The 16452-nt window shown below is 39.5% G+C and overlaps 1 protein-coding gene across 1 annotated transcript in view; it reads left to right on the top strand.

Moving 5' to 3' along the window:
• LOC124717243 (CWF19-like protein 2) overlaps window positions 1-16452 on the top strand; it is a 186068-nt gene that overhangs the window by 105389 nt on the left and 64227 nt on the right. The window contains exons 7-8 of the mRNA XM_047244045.1: window positions 7403-7590; window positions 14631-14739. Of these exons, the coding sequence (XP_047100001.1) occupies window positions 7403-7590; window positions 14631-14739 (297 nt within the window). The remainder of the gene's footprint in view (window positions 1-7402; window positions 7591-14630; window positions 14740-16452) is intronic.

The following is a 16452-nucleotide window of genomic DNA, read 5'->3' as shown; positions in this document are numbered from 1 at the left end:
TTTCCTTATGTGGCCCTGGTAAGTGTGCATTCTACCCAGATCTAATGTTAGAGGATGGATTTAATGAATATGTACAATTTGTTCCTAAAGAGCAGTAAGCTCCAGCTCTTGAGTTGGTAATGAGCAAAATGCTGGTTTCTGTACATTCTTGATATGCTGCTGTATGAGGTATTTTTACTCAACTAGTACAACATGGGCATGGTCCAGTATTCCTCAAAATTCCAGCGACTGTACAATAAGAGTCCAAACTTTTTCCCTTCTGAAGCAACTCTGAAGGAGCAGCCCTCAGAGACTAATCAGTATCTCAAAAGGTTAGACACCTTCCTTCTTGCAAAACAAACAATGTTGTGTTGTGCAATATAGACACGTACGTTTTGCTCTCCCATCTGGCTGGTGATAAAACAGCTGTTTCTGAATGTTGCATCTGTTCAGGCAATTTATGTAGTCCCACCAACTGTCCCTCACTTCCCAACCTGCTTCCTGGCTTTTATTCTATCTGTGGTGAAAAAGTCCAGATTAAATTTGAACAAATCTAACATTGTTGAGAGTAAACTGCCTTGTATTCACCATAGACCTGGCAATTCTCTTGAGAAACGCAGAGACAGTTGTGGGGCAGATGAACTTGCTGAATGAATGAGCCGAAAAAGCTCACCTCCAAATTTGTTTTGAGAAAACAAAGTACATAACTGACATCTGAACAGTCTCACATCACCTAACAACAGACTGCAATAAAATAGAAAAAGTGGACAGTTTCAAATACCTTAATGAAATAGTACGGATGAAAACTAGCAAAACAGAAGCCGATGCCAGCAGGAAAGAGAAGACACCCACTACTTTTCAGAGAATGCACACTCTGTATGAGACAGAGTCAAGACAGTAAAAGCTAATCAAATCCAAATGCCTACACGGGAGTGAATGCCTCAAAATGACGGGTGGCTGGACTGAAAGAAGCTGAGACTGCTAGCAGCTGGCTGTACCACTGGACTATCTTACAGCACCTCCTTGCCATACGTAAACTTTCATTATTATTTTTGTTTCCTCTTGTTATTTCTGAACAAAAATGCACATTCATTGGAACTTGCAAGTTCTTGCCTAAGCAGGAAAATTAATCCCATTTGCAATTTATTAAAACAATATTCAATGTTATTTCTACAAAATGTTTGGGAACAACCGTGACAATTAATTTTGACATATGTATTTTTTTCTGGACACAGCCCAGTAGTTACTGTTGGAGGCTATTGTCTTCTAGCAACTTCACTTCCATGAAGACCATCGCTAAATTCTAATAGTATAAATAGGTTGTTCATTTAAGTATTAATTAACGGTTTCATCACCATTTAACTTTTCTTCAAATTTAAGTTTTATTACATTCACCTCAATACATTTTTTGCTGTTACTCAAGAACGATTAACATACAACTCTTCACTAGAAACTTCTCGCTACCACTGTCCAAAAGTGTGTGACAGCCAGAGATGCACAAGGTCTGTACGTATCATTCATATTGTCTTAAGCACAACTGATTTACAAAGTATGCTATGTGATCAAAAGTATCGGGACATCTGGCTGAAATTGACTTACAAGTTCGTGGCACCCTCTATCGGTAATACTGGAGTTCAATATGGTGTTGGCCCACCCTTAGCCTTGATGACAGCTTCCACTCTCGCAGGCATATGTTCAGTCAGGTGCTGGAAGGTTTCTTAGGCAATGTCAGCCCATAGTTCACAGTGTGCTGCACTGAGGAGAGGTATCGGTGTTGATTGGTGAGGTCTGGCACAAAGTCGACGTTCCAAAATACCCCAGAGGTGTTTTATAGGATTCAGGTCAGGACTCTGTGCAGACCTGTCCGTTACAGGGATGTTATTGTCGTGTAACCACTCCATCGTAAGATGTGCATTATGAGCAGGTGCTTAATTGTGTTGAAAGATGCAGTCGCCATCCCCAAATTGCTCTTCAACAGTGGGAGTCAATAAGGCGCTCAAAACATCAGTGTAGGCCTGTGCTGTGATAGTGCCACACAAAACAAGGGGTGCACTATCACCCCTCCACCCATGAAAAACATGACCACACCTTAACACCACCACCTGTGAATTTTACTGTTTGCACTACACACACTGGCAGATGACGTTCGCGGGCATTCACCATACCCACACCCTGCCATCAGATCACCACATTGTGTACTGTGATTCATCACTCCACACAACATTTTTCCACTGTTCAGTCATCCAATGTTTACGCTCTGTGCACCAAGCGAGGCATTGTTTGGCATTCACTGGCATGATGTGTGGCTTATGAGCAGTTGCTTGACCATGAAATCCAAATTTTCTCACCTCCCCCTTTAACTGTCATAATACTTGCAGTGAAACCTGATGCAGTTTGGAATTGCTGTGTGATGGTCTGGATAGGTGTCTGCCTATTACGACCCTCTTCGATTGGTCTCTGTCAGTCAACAGACCAGGTCGGCCTTTATGCTTTTGTGCTGTACGTCTCCCTTCAAGTGTCCCTTCATGTTTCGAAAACAGTGGACCTAGGAATGTTTGGGAGTGTGGAAATCTCGCATACATATGTGTGACACAAGTGACACCCAATCACCTGACCACGTTCGAAGTTCGTGAGTTCTGCAGAGCGCCCCATTCTGCTCTCTCACAATGTCTAAGATGTCTAATGACTACCTTGGTTGCTGATATGGAGTACCTGGCAGTAGGTGGCAGCACAATGCACCTAATATGAAAAATGTATGTTTTTGGGGTTGTCCGGGTACATTTGATCACATACTGTACATAATGTACCTTTCATATAACTATTTGAAATGTTTCAAAGTTGCAAAATGATTTAACTTACTTTTTTTGCATTTGAATGAAATATAAAAAAGTTGACTGAGATATTGTAGAACCACACATTTGTTAAATGCGTAATATCTTATCTCCGGAAAATATAAATGAAGAAATTGGTACAGCACACCACGAAAAGTCACACTCTGAACTGACCAATTTTGTGACATTGGGATTAATGAACAGACCTATACTCTGGGTCAGGAAACTCAGTGCTGAACTGAATGAGACCCCAGACAACATTAGATTCTAATTACAGTGAAACCTCTATTTTACATTTTCTTGCAGTCCAGGCTTAAAAAACGCAAAATTGAGGAAAATGCAGAATTGAGGAAAATGCAGAATTGAGGAAATAAAAGCCCCAAAATATGACCAAAGACACGTGTAATTGGTGTATATGATTAAAGATCATAATCCTCTACAACACACTGTATTAAATCTGTACAAGCAAAAGAAATTAAATGTACAGTACAGTATTTATACAATAATTTGTGGTAATGAATTTCAACAGTTCCTTAAAAATCACAGATGTGTAACAGAAAGTAAAAACTCGCCCAAGAATTGAAACTGGTGTTTGGGCACAAGGAAATGGAGCTATTTTCTGGGCACAAGGAAATGGAGCTATTTTCTGACATGCTACAACCGCAAATTATATTTCAAAACATGCATTTTTGAGAGATGCTCACCCAGAAAAAAGAAAAAAATTGATGAACATGATGAATTAAACCAGAAACTGTGAAGTATGGTGGAAGGTGATGTAAGTAATCATTTGGTAGTGTGTGTTTTCATTGTGTACTCAATGGCAGTGCAGCGTACTCTGGTGATGCGAGTGCAGTAACCTCTAGTGTATCCAGCAGGCAAGTTCATTTTGCATGTGTTAGAAGCTCCGTTTATACGATTGACTTTCTTGTCTCGACTGACTACTGAAGACAAGTGAGTCTACTGCAGTGTCCCTGGCATTTTATTTCTCTACTGCATCTCATCTGTTTTGAGTGGTCATATTTGTTTACACGTCAAGGACTATCCTTTCTATGGAAAAATCGAAATGTAGTAACAAAATGAAGGGAAAAGCAGTGACAGTAGAGTTTATTAATGACCAAAGCAGAAATAATAGTGGCAGTTCTCATCAGTGATCGTGTGATAAATTGTTCACGCACCAGAGAACTGAAAAAACACGAAAAGTGTAATCCAAGCATTTCAGATCGCATAAATTTATTTGATTGAGAAAATATATGCTTGCAAACACATCAGGCAGTATGTAGAACACAGTAAATAGTGCCTTTTATCTTTATGCCTTATATCTTTTTTTTTTTTTTTCTAGGTGCCAAATAACAATGAAAATTATTTTTCTCATCCAGTAATTCTGAGTTTTTCACTGCTGAAATAATTTTCATTAAAACGTGTTTGTCTATTCATGTTCTTATTTATATGCAGTGTAGGTTCTTTCTCTGTAAAATGTTAATACCTTTTGCTTTCAAATATTTTGTCTTTCTTGTAGGAGAACATCAATAAGAAAAAAATACCAGGACCTCATGTAACTTTTCAGTATGCCACAAAAACAAAGCAAACAACAAAACAAAAATTGAGAATACACGAAATCACAAAATCCATTACTATAATAGGAGTGAATTCGACCAGAATAGGTTGTAACTTCCAGTGGTAGCAGACGCCACCATAGTCCCTTTTCTCTGTGCATGCACAGCATGCTGCATGCTCGGTAATTTGGAACTCCACACTCAGCACAGTCTATAGGTCATTGACATCATAAACACATGTGTGTGATTGTTGGTTGCTGATTTAAATCCCTTTTGCATGACCAATTTTCCTGTCTCAGTTGACTACTCAAGACTAGTGGATCTACTGCAGTGCCCCTGGCATTTTATTTCCATACTGAGTGCTGTCTATTTTGATTGGTCATTTTCGTTTGCACGTCAGCACCAAAATTGGCGGTGTTCCTTGAGTTGTCTGCTATGCAGTTTGGCATTTGAATGGTGAAGGTTGGGTTATGAGGGACTACCTGTTTTTATGGAAAAATTAAAATATACTAACAAAATTTAGAACTCTACACTCAGCTCAACATTCAGCATTCACATCTTACACACATTCACTTTGTGGTTGGTTGCTGATTTACATGCAGGCACAAAAGGCACATGATTTTTTAGTAGTCAGTTTTTACCAGTAAGTTGTTAGTATAAAACTGGCTTATACTGTGATGTGGTGGCAGTGCTGGCTGTTGGGGGACATAACAAGTCACCAGCCAATAAGAGCTCACTGGCTAGAAATGGCCTACATTTTCTTGATTCTGACCGAGTACGTTTTGTCGAGCCTCAGTGTTTGAATTTAAAAGACTGGTGACTGTTATTGTTGCTGAATCCGGTACATCGGAAATAGATGCAAGAAGACGAGACTGAGTTATGAGTGGCGCAAGAAAAGGTGGCGGCTGGCCCCCTTCGTGTCATGTATTGGCTCAGTTCGGAACACTTCACGTCAACTGTCCTGTTTTTATATTGCTGCCGCAGCCTAGCAGTAGTTGCGTCGTAATTGTGCAGTGAAGCTAAACGTTGCAAGATGCGTTGGCAGTGCCGATAATGGTTATGTCAGTATTTCCTCTCACATATCCCCTTTCTTCAGTAGCCTGAAATATTCCCTTTACTCTGCCACCACCTGCGGTGCAAAGCATCTGTCTTTTGTGCTGATTATAACTCATTAAGTCGCATCAAATGTCAATAGGAAGAAAATGGGACAAAGTCGAGCAAGACATTGAGTAAGACTTTAGAATTAACGTAAACCTTGGTAGAAATAAATATAAAATCGGGGAATTTCTAGCATTGATCTTATGAGTTTTTCACAAGGAATACGAATTTCTGGCATAGAATTTCAGAAAACATAAAATTGGATAACATAAAATCAAAGTTCCATTGTATTTTCATATCAGTTACTTAGATTCAGTTGGTAGTGTTTTACCATTCATTGCCATTTAGTATAAAAAAGCAAGTGTAATAATATTGCTGTCATGTGCTCCATAACACGTTGTCACTATCATTGGCCTCCACAACAGGAGGTAAGAAGAACCCTGGCGCTATAGACTTTATATTTATTACAATATTCTCACACAATTTTAGCAGTCATTGGGCAGTCTTAATAAATAGCAGATTTCTTTTTTTTTTTTTTTTTTTTTTTTTTTTTTTTTTTTTTTTTGGCATTTTTCCTAATTATTTTTGTTGCATTCCAATAGGATTTTCTTCTTAATTTTGATTTTTTTGTATTTTAAATGCTGTTATTCACTGATCGCGAATGATTACGTCGACTGCCATTGTAGAATATGAAACTAGCTGCTGCATGGGAAGGCTCTGTCTCCCACAATTGCCCAACTCTGTTGCCTCGGTGGATGACTGTTTCGGACATAAGTTTCCATCTGCAGTTTATTTTTCTCCTGGAACCCTCTTACAATCTCCAATGTTTTTGGATATACAGGAGAAAAATAAACTGCAGATGGAAACCTGTGTGCAAAACTGTCAGCCACTGAGGTAACATAATGATGCATTCATTTCTGCAAAGTAGTTAGGTCCATCTTCAGCACTGGCGATCTCTGCAATCAGGCACGATCACGAAATTACGAGATGTTCCGTGTACAATCCGTCAGCATACAAAGCCACGCTTGCTGCTGAAGGGGGTGTCCTAGTGGCAGGCGCTGGCAACTATAACTTCAGTGCTCTGTAGCATCGTTGGATGATGCTCCTGGACACAGATTCCTATCTCAATGTGTCCCTCTAGACACACTCCACAACCTGTCAAAGTTTGTCACAACATTTCTGGAACATCCTGTATTTGCAATTTCGTTTTTTTTATTGTCTAGTGGAGTCAGCCCAAACAAATACCGCTCATCACATCTTTCATGCTTTGTCCAGTGTGGATAGAAAGCATTGCCATATTTCCTGCTACAAACAAAATTATTTTTAAAGTAGACTTTCAAGCGACCGTTCAGTAGAGCGGTCCGATATTAGCCCAGTGCGTTATTCGTTTTACCGATATGTATTAACTGGGACAGTAAAACAGGAAGAATAACCAGTACTACATCAGCAACAGCACTGACCTGGCCCGTGCTGACTCCTACCGCCATCCCGCAACAATGCTGCTCAAGCACTGCCAGAGCACCGGTTATTCTTTGTGTTTTACTGTCCCTGTTAATACATATCAGTAACACGAATATCCCACTAGATTAATTTGAGATCGCTCTATCAAATAGGCTTGTAGAATTCTGTTTTAAAAATAATTTTGTTTGTAACGTGAAACAAACCTAAGCTTTGTGTCCTCACTCCAGCTACATATTTAAAAAAGTAAATTGTAAATATATGCTGAAACACCACAGAAAGTGCACCTGAGACTCTTAGGAGAGACACCCTGTATGTTGTCACGTTTAATTACTGGGGCAGTATACATTCTCATACTAACTGTATCAGCTATATAAAAGTAGCCCCATCAGAAAATATTCTGCAGTTGCCGGTGGTCAGTGTGTAAGAATTTTGTAATATTTTGTGGGACATGTGCACGCGTTGTGTTCTTCTGTTACACAGGAGCTCGTATCTCAGCTGCGAGCAAAGCTGGACGCAGCCCGTGCCTCTCGCAAAGCTGGCGACGATGACAAGCGTGGCCGAGAAACGCGGGACGAGGAGGAGGTTGTGGTGCTCACCAGGACAGATGCCAGGGGCAATGTGCGGCCCGCAGCTGCCCCCAGTTTCGCGCTGGACAGGGAGGCCGACCTGTATGTCACGTTTCCTCCTCCTCTTTTGTTTAATAGTGTGCCTGCAGAATCATTTACAATGCTGACTACTACGAGGGTTATTAATTCAAATGTTTGTCATACTATGACACCTGCTTCATTATCCCTTCGTCAAAGAATGGTGCTGCCTGGTGCATCAGCCAGTTGCTGGCAGCATTCTTCAGCTCATCATTGATAGTGAAGTGCTGAGTAGCCAGTTATGTCACACGTTACTCTCACCAAATCTTTTGCCAGATTCCTTTGCTTGAAATTTTTGGTCTTATTGGAAGAGTGAGTATGCAGCCGCATTTTGGACTGTTTCTTCGGTTCGTGATTCACATACTTCACACATGCTTCATTCCCAGTCACAATCCTATTTAGAAATTCCTTCCCCTCTTCAAGGTAGTGCTGAAGGAATGTCGAGACGGAACCTGGTCTATCTGTTTTGTGGACACGGGTTAGACTTTTTGGTAACCACTGTATACAAAACTTGCAGTAACCTCTCGGTGATGGTGTTAACACTAGAACCGACAGACTACACCTGTCTGACCCAGGCAGATTTTTCTGCAAGAGTACACTAGTGTTGAGTAAGCCTTTCATTGCAGCTTTCAGTTAACTTTCATAGAGGCCACTACTTGTTTCATAATTCGTATTTGTTTGCAGTTTGATTTTGGATATGGGAACAAACATGTACTAGGTCTGTGAGACCCAGGCTGTCCATTTACGTTGGCTTTTTCTGCTTATGCAGTTTTCTTGTTATGGTGACTGTGGGCAACAAAACTGCTTGCAAACAGCTTGGCAGCATCCCCCAAGTGAGGAAGAAATTGAAAAACTGTTATTAGAAAGTGATAATGGCGATTCAGATCTAAATCTTACTTTTGTTCCTGAAAGTGATCATGACAGAACATGAAATGAGTGATGGAACAGCTGAACAACAAATAAGGTTGTTATTCCTGCCAGAAATGAGAGTTCTCTCACTAACACTAATTGAGATTCTCTGTCATCTTGTGTGGCTGGCTCTCATCCCTCTTCTATAGTTCAATTCTTTTATCTTGGCGGCTCGCGCATGCCCGCCTAGACGCGGGAGATTGCTGCGTTGCCAGTTGCACACGACGCACGCGCCAATAGGAGCAGCGCCATAGTATAGCATAGTTCGCAAGCTTACGTGTAGGGGGGAGCCCGCAGTTCATGAAGTAAAGCCACCACGGCCGCATTAACCCTTTCGCTGCTACAAAGACGTGCTCCCTGCATTCCGCGCTGTGGGCGATTTTGTCACTGCGCTGCTCGCCTGTGCAGACACATTGTGTTCCGACTGCTTTGACACTCTTTATCATTCTATTCCACAAAAACTATTTGGCTCAAAAATTAGATTTTTACCTATCTTCTTGACTGATACCTTCCCCCCATAAATGACTTAATTTTGTTTCGATGTTCAACGCAGGTATTATGCAGCATTAAATATAGTAAACCTTTGCACGAAATTTTGAAGAGGTAAAAGTCCATAGAGTATACTTTCCGTATGGTCGATTTTAGTTGCCACAATGTTGAGAATGAAATGTGGACAAGATACCTATATATTTCATTTAATTTAAGTACCACATAAATGTCGTATGTAATATTGAGAAATATTCCACCTTTTGCGACTGTAACAAAAGTTTTACTTACACTGGGCACGTTTGGCTTTATTTTAAAGCACTTCAATCAATCAAAAGGAAGTAGACAAAATACATTAAACAAAACTGTGGACTTACAAAAACATTAGGACTTGAATATACCGTTTGTCAGTGAAGTGCTCAGAGCTATGTCAAATATAATTTTGTGTGTGGCACACACAAACAGCATTTATTTGCTAAAACACTGATGAGCCAACACAAACGTTGAATATTGTGCTACCGCAGCACAAAACTACGAAAGGTTACTTGGCAATGGAGGACACAAAATACCGTCCTCTTATGATGCTTCAAAAGAGAGAAACGCGTCTGGTCTAAATAAGTCGCTTATTACAGTTGCAAAAGAGGGATGTATTTCAATACCACTGGTAAAACTGCGACTGTGGAACAAAAACAAGAAATAGAATATGAATACCATTGTGTATGTGCCATACCTTTCACCGATGGAAGTGCTTTAAAATAAAGCCAAACGCGCCGTGTGTATATAAAACTTTTATTACAGTCGCGAAAGACGGAATATTTCTCGATATTACATACGACACCTATCTGGTTCTTAAATTAAATGAGATATTGTTATACAGTAAATATTATATGAAATTTAGGTATCTTGTCTACATTTCATTCTCAACATTGTGGCAACTAAAATCGACCATACGGAAAGTATACGCTATGGACTTTTACCTCTGCAAACTCTTCAAAATTTCGTGCAATGGTTTACTACATTTAATGCTGCACATCAAAACAAAATTAAGTCATTTCTGGGGGGAAGGTATCAGGCAAGAAGACGTGTAAAAATCAAATTTTTTGCCCAAATAGTTTTTGTGAAATCGAATGATAAGTGTGTCAAAGCAGTGGGAACACCATGTGTCTGCACAGGCGAGAAGTGCAGTGATGACAAAATCGCGCACAGCGCGGAATGCGGGGAGCACGTGTCTGCAGCAGCGAAAAAGTTAATGAAGAGGCAAAGCACTAGAAATTTCATTCAAACGAATAAAATTCGTGAAGTAAGGCACTCCAATATTGTTTTTAAATAAAGAAAATATTAAGCACTGCACAAGGTTTGAACTCATAACCATTCACTTGGCAGCCCAACACCTTAACCGTTCCACTACCTCAGCCCATTGTACAGTATAACTCTATAAGAACTCTAACACCTCACGCAACTACTTATAAACACTGTTGGTATGACTATGAATTACTCACGCTTCGTAGAAGTACAATAGGAAATAAACAATTACCGCTGTTCTTTATTGCGAAAAAGCAGTTCGTGAGATTGAAACAAACATCTTTCCTTGCTATCGCCTGAATTAGGAGTCAAGACATTGCTTTTGTTCTATTACTTTATTTATGACTGAACTTTTCTAAAACTGAAGAAGACACTCGTCCGTACTCTGCACTGCTGTCGAGATCTGGCAACGTCGTTCTCTGTTCATTGGCTGACTGTGTTTTGTGACGTCAGATGCGCAGAACGAACCTAAACTCGGCCGCCAAGATATATGACGCGCACTTTAGTGAATAGTCACCTCACTATTTGTCGAGAGACGGATGAACTCGCAATATAATTACACATTTTCCTGGTCTCAGTGGAGAAGCCAAAAAAGCTAACACCATTGTCAAGGCCTGGAAACTGTACATTGACAATGATATGCTCGATTTAATAACAGAGAGCACAAATACTTACATAGATTATGTAAAATCTCTTTCTAAAAGTGACCCAAATGTAAGAGAAACTTGAAAAAAGAGGAGTTCAAGGCATTTTTGCATCTTTTGTACATTTCCGTTGCTCTTCACGGAGGCAAAGTGAATGTGGAAGAATTTTGTGACACTTGTGGCACAGAAACAGAAATCTTCCCTCCAGGCGAGTTGCTGTGACCTTTTTAGATGTGTTAGATTAGATAATATTCACACGAGAAGAACGTAAAAAAAAAGTGATAAGGTGGCCACTGTATGTAATTTTATGGAGGGATTAACAAAAAACTGCACAAGGCATTACACAACAAATGAATACCTCACACAAGATGAAAAGGTTTGGAGACATTATTCATTCAGAAAGTACATTCCCTCAAAACCTGGAAAGTATGGGATCGGATTATTTATCGTAGCAGATGCTACAACATACTGTGTACAGAATTTGGAAGTATATGTGGGACAGCAGGATTTTTTCCAAGTGAGTAACGGAGCTGATGATGTGCTCAGACTTGTAGAGCCGCTGAAGGGAACAGGACATGATATTATCCTTGACAGGTGATTCACAAGCTACACTCTTCCCAGAAAACTTTTCACAGATTATAACCTTACACTTGTTGGAACATTGCACAAAAATTAAAGAGAAATTCCTTTTAAATTCCTGTGTCACAAGAAAAGAGAAATAAATTCATCCTTATTTGTATTCAGCAACAATTTTACATTGGTGTCATATGTGCTGAAGAAAAATAAATGTGTAATTTTGCTATCATCAATGCATGCAAAGAATAAAATTAATGAAGAAATAGGTAATTTGAAGAAGCCAGAGATAGGGTTGAATGGAAGTGGTTGATGTCATGTCTTCAGAACATAATGTTGTAAGGCAAACAAGACATTGGCCATTGTGCATGTTTTATGCCAATTTGAACATTGCTGGATAAATGCATTTGTAGTAGAAAGTCAACACAGGACTGAATGTTTCAAGAAGGCTGTTTCTCAGGCAACTGGGTTGGGAACTAATAAAACCACACATGGCACAGAGAACTAACCAGAAGAATCTCCCAAGAAACATTCACTAGCTGGCAGCACGCATATATGGGATTAATATTGAGAAGAAAGTTGTTCCAGAAGGCAAATAAGATCATTATTATACATGCAAAGATAATGAAACAAAGTATATTTGTAAAAGTTGTGGAAAGTGGCTGTGTCTGTCCCATTCTGTATGTCTTACAAAGATTGTGCAGAAAATACAGATCATTAAACTGTATACCATAATGAGTGACAACCATTTTTTATTAGATCATACTATGCACAAAAATTCTAATATTGTGTAATAGTGTTTGAAAAAAAAAAAGTTTTAAATGTTCAAGAAAATTCAGATTTTCACTGGAATATACCCTTATTTTTAAAGAAATGTGTGGTAAATTTAGTATATTAATAAACAGCAAAAGAAGTATTTTTGGCCCTGCTGTTGAAAATTTGTCGTACTTATTCTGGAACATAAAGAAAATGTTGGATCTGTCAGACCCATCCCGTCCATTGGTGCTGTTTTCTCTCTCTCTCTCTCTCTCTCTCTCTCTCTTCCTCCTCCTCTTCATCTTCTTCTTCACTTCCCCCCCCCCCCCCAACCCCCCCACCCCCACCCCCAGCCAGTCGATTCTAGAGGGGTATGTCTTCAGACAGTTCAGAAGTTGTGAATTGACATCCCACATCCACAGTTTTTGCCAAAGTGTTGCTTGAGATCATCAATCACATCGGGATGCCATCCTCAACCACTTTCATCTTGCACATCTGTGTGACCAGCTTAGAATTTTGCTTACCACTCCCTCACAACACTGTCACTTGTAACCCCATCCACATGCACTGGACACAGTCAGTGATACATGTCGCTGCCATTGACTCCTCGTGCTTGCAGGAAGTGAATGACAGAACATGCCTCTCAGGCGGCAGGAGATGCTATAACACTGTGTATTTCAGTCGCTTGCTGCTTATACACCGACGAATGAAACAGACAGCTGACTGACTCAAAATGATCTTCAAACCATTTTTTCCAACCATACAAGTGTCATGAAGCTACAAGTATTTGTTTACTTTTAATAGCCAATCAGTGGTTAGTTTATGAATAGTCCTCTTATAAAAAGATGTACTTATAGAAATAACACCATTTAATCCTGTCACATATAACATACTTCGAAATATCAGACAATGGGAAATCCAGGCTGGAATAATGACAATATTATGAAAAGGATAGACTGTTTCTCACCATGTAGTGGAGGTGTTAAGTCGTAGACAGGCACAATAAAAAGACTACTAAACAAGTAAGTTTTCAGCCAGAAGGCTTTCTTCTGAATTACACAACATACACCCACATTTTCATGCAAGCACAACTCACACATACATGACCACCGTCTCTGGCCCCTGAGAGCAGACTGCGAGCAACTGCGCACGATGGGAGGAGCAAGCTGGGCATGTGCGGTAAGGAGGAGGCTGGGGTGGGGAGGGGGAGAGATAGCAGGATGTGGGTGGGGGACAGTAAAATCCTGCTTGTGGGAACATACAGGCATGATATGGAGGTAGGGTAGGGCAGCTAGGTGCAGTCAGGAGGTTAGCTGGACAGTCGGGGTGAGAGGGGGGAGGAAAAAGAGAAGTAACAAGGCTGTGAGCTCGCTGTGGAATGTAAGACTGTGTAGGGAGGGGATAGGTGGGTGAAGGACAATGACTAACGAAGATTGAGACCACAAGGGTTACGCGAACATAGGATATATTGCAGCAGGAATTCCTACCTGCGCAACTCAGAAAACCTACTGCTGGTAGGAAGGATCTGGATGGCACAGGCCGTGAAGCAGCCATTGAAATGAAGAATGTCGTGTTAGGCAGCGTGCGCAGCAACTGGGCGGTCCAACTGTTTCTCAACCACAGTTAGTCGGTGGCCATTCGTGTGGTCAGACAGCTTGTCGCGTCACACCCACGTAGAACCCAGCACAGCGGTGGCACCTTAGCTTGTAGTTCACATGACTGGTTTCACAGGTAGCCTCTGGTGGGATATGTGATGCTTCTGACCAGACTGGAGTAGGTAATGGTGGTGGGAGGATGGATGGGACACCAGATGAGGTTTAATGTTGTCCGCAACAAACAGTCTTTTCTTCTCATCTCACCCTATAAGTCTCCCCTGACTCTGGGTTCTGTGTGACTTTTCCGAACTCAACTTGTTTTCTAAACCACGCCAGTCCTTTTCCTTCACCTCTCCTAAATACCTTTATACCCGTGTTCTCCTGCTGCCACTTGGTGAGTAGATGTTTTATCTGTCCAAGTACATTATATCTGGTTGGGTTGCATATTTTTATTTTTATGATGTGTTCTGTATTTTTGAAGATATCCTCACTATGAATCTATGGTACCAGAGGTTTATCTATCTGTGTACATATAGTATGTATGCACACTATATTGTTGATCTCTTACATATAGCCTGTGTCAGGAGTAAGTGTTGACGTCTTTAGCTAATAAAAATTATGTTTTGCTTCTGGATTTGCTACGTGACTGTTAATATTCAGTTGCCAGAAATTTTGTAAACTTGTTCGGTACTTCTAGCAAGGATCATTCTGAATGATCAGGCACAACTTTTTTCTTTAAAAAATAAAATAAAATGAGTGGCAGTCAAAAGAAAGTGTGCATTGTGAATTTACTTTTCAGATGGGGAGGTCGTCGAGGCAGGAAGGCGAACAGGAAGAAAACACACGATTCCAAAGGACAGCGTGTTCAGTATTTTGCAGACGACTCTAAATTCAGTCTGCAGGACCTGGTTAGTCAGCAAACAATTGTCTTTGCCCTCTTTGTATTCCACACTGGAAATTTCCAAATGCTGTGAAGTATAAAACAATTTTGACCCATCTGTAGCGTTTGTAGCTATGTACGTACTGTGCCAGTCAGGTAATCACGAGGTTGCTACTTCGATTCCCAATAGATGTAACTTTTTTTTTTTTTTTTTACTTTTATTTCAGTTCTGTATTTATTATCAATGTGAAGTGTTAATTAACAAATACTGTATCATAATTTTGTAATAAAAATAACATCTTTAATTTTTTATCATTAATCACATGGAAATGCATAATTCCCGATGGATGGATATTTTCTAATCTTATTGTGACACTTCAAGCAATAGAAAGTTCATTGTAACACTCATATGGGACAAAGGCCAGATGGATGGGTTCTTGTCAGCATAATGCTGTCTGTAGAGTTTCTCTGCCTGAGTACCATTACACCTACTTCTAACCGCAATAAAAATTATGGTGATGCATTTTTTAATGAAAGACTATTTCTACCATCATATTGTTTGAAATCGCTACAGTACTACACTATACGTACGTGGACTGTAAATAAAAAAACATTATTACAGTTACTGTTTTGCTAACTTACATTCTCCATAGATGATAAGTATTTGAACCATCCCCCACTGGCCTTCAACTGAAGATGATGACTGAATGACGGGTGTGCATTTCCTTGTTTTTCCATTTGTTTTTTGCTGCTCTAGAAAGTGGATGAATTACATCACCCAGGTACCTGCACAGTATGCTAGTACATGAGAGTTAGTTTTGTGTCACATTTTTAATAATGTCGTATTTAAGTGATCGGTACACTGTGATACTATTCTGAATAGATCTTGAGGCAAAGAGATGGATTACTGAATAAAAAAATTGTAGGATGCTGTTCGAAAGCAGACTGCTGCTGTTCATTTCTTACTAAATGTCAAAGATACAAGAAAGCACTCTTATGGTATTCATTGTAGAGTCCATGTTTACCGGAAATTTTTTTCTTGTTTTGGTCCACACTATCTCCTCTCAAAATATGGACAACAAACAAACTGCAGTAGGAGGGAGGTGTTTCATGGTGGCAGAGCTGAGCAAGTGCTCATAGCTTTTAAAGGTATGAGTGAAGCCCATGTGTACTAGACATTTTATCCTTGTATTGGTGTGAGGAACCTGTCACCAAGTTTGTAACAGTATTTTTGAAACACCTTGTATATCAATAATAATCATTTTAACACTGTGTTTCTATTTAAACATAATTTCTGGAAATAGAAAAGTATTTTCTTTTCTTTGTGATGTTTCACATTTTTGTACCAAATTTTAATGCTTTATTAATAATAACATTTTTGTACAATTAGTAAATAAAAATTAAAAATGTATTATGTTTAGTAAAAATTATAGTTACAATATATTTTAGTTGAAATTTCTGTTTGATAGTAAATAGAGACTTCAAATAAAATTTAAAAAAATGTTGTTTCTAACAAGAATCGAACCTTGTTGTTACAAGCTTGGAACTCTGTGCATCCAGCTACCAATAGCTCTAACAGAAAGCTCAAAATTGTTTTATATTTAACAGTTTTCAGAAATTATAAGTCAGTTTCTGTGTGTGGTTTTTTTTTTTTTTTTTTTCCTGAGAAGTGCATCATACAGCTTTAGGGGACCAATGCTGGGGAACTGGTCTTCAAATTCTATAAGAATGAAGAAAATGT

The sequence above is a fragment of the Schistocerca piceifrons genome, chromosome 9 (genome assembly GCF_021461385.2).
Source record: "Schistocerca piceifrons isolate TAMUIC-IGC-003096 chromosome 9, iqSchPice1.1, whole genome shotgun sequence".
Taxonomy (NCBI): Eukaryota; Metazoa; Arthropoda; class Insecta; order Orthoptera; family Acrididae; genus Schistocerca; species Schistocerca piceifrons.
This window is presented reverse-complemented; position numbering and strand designations above follow the sequence as displayed.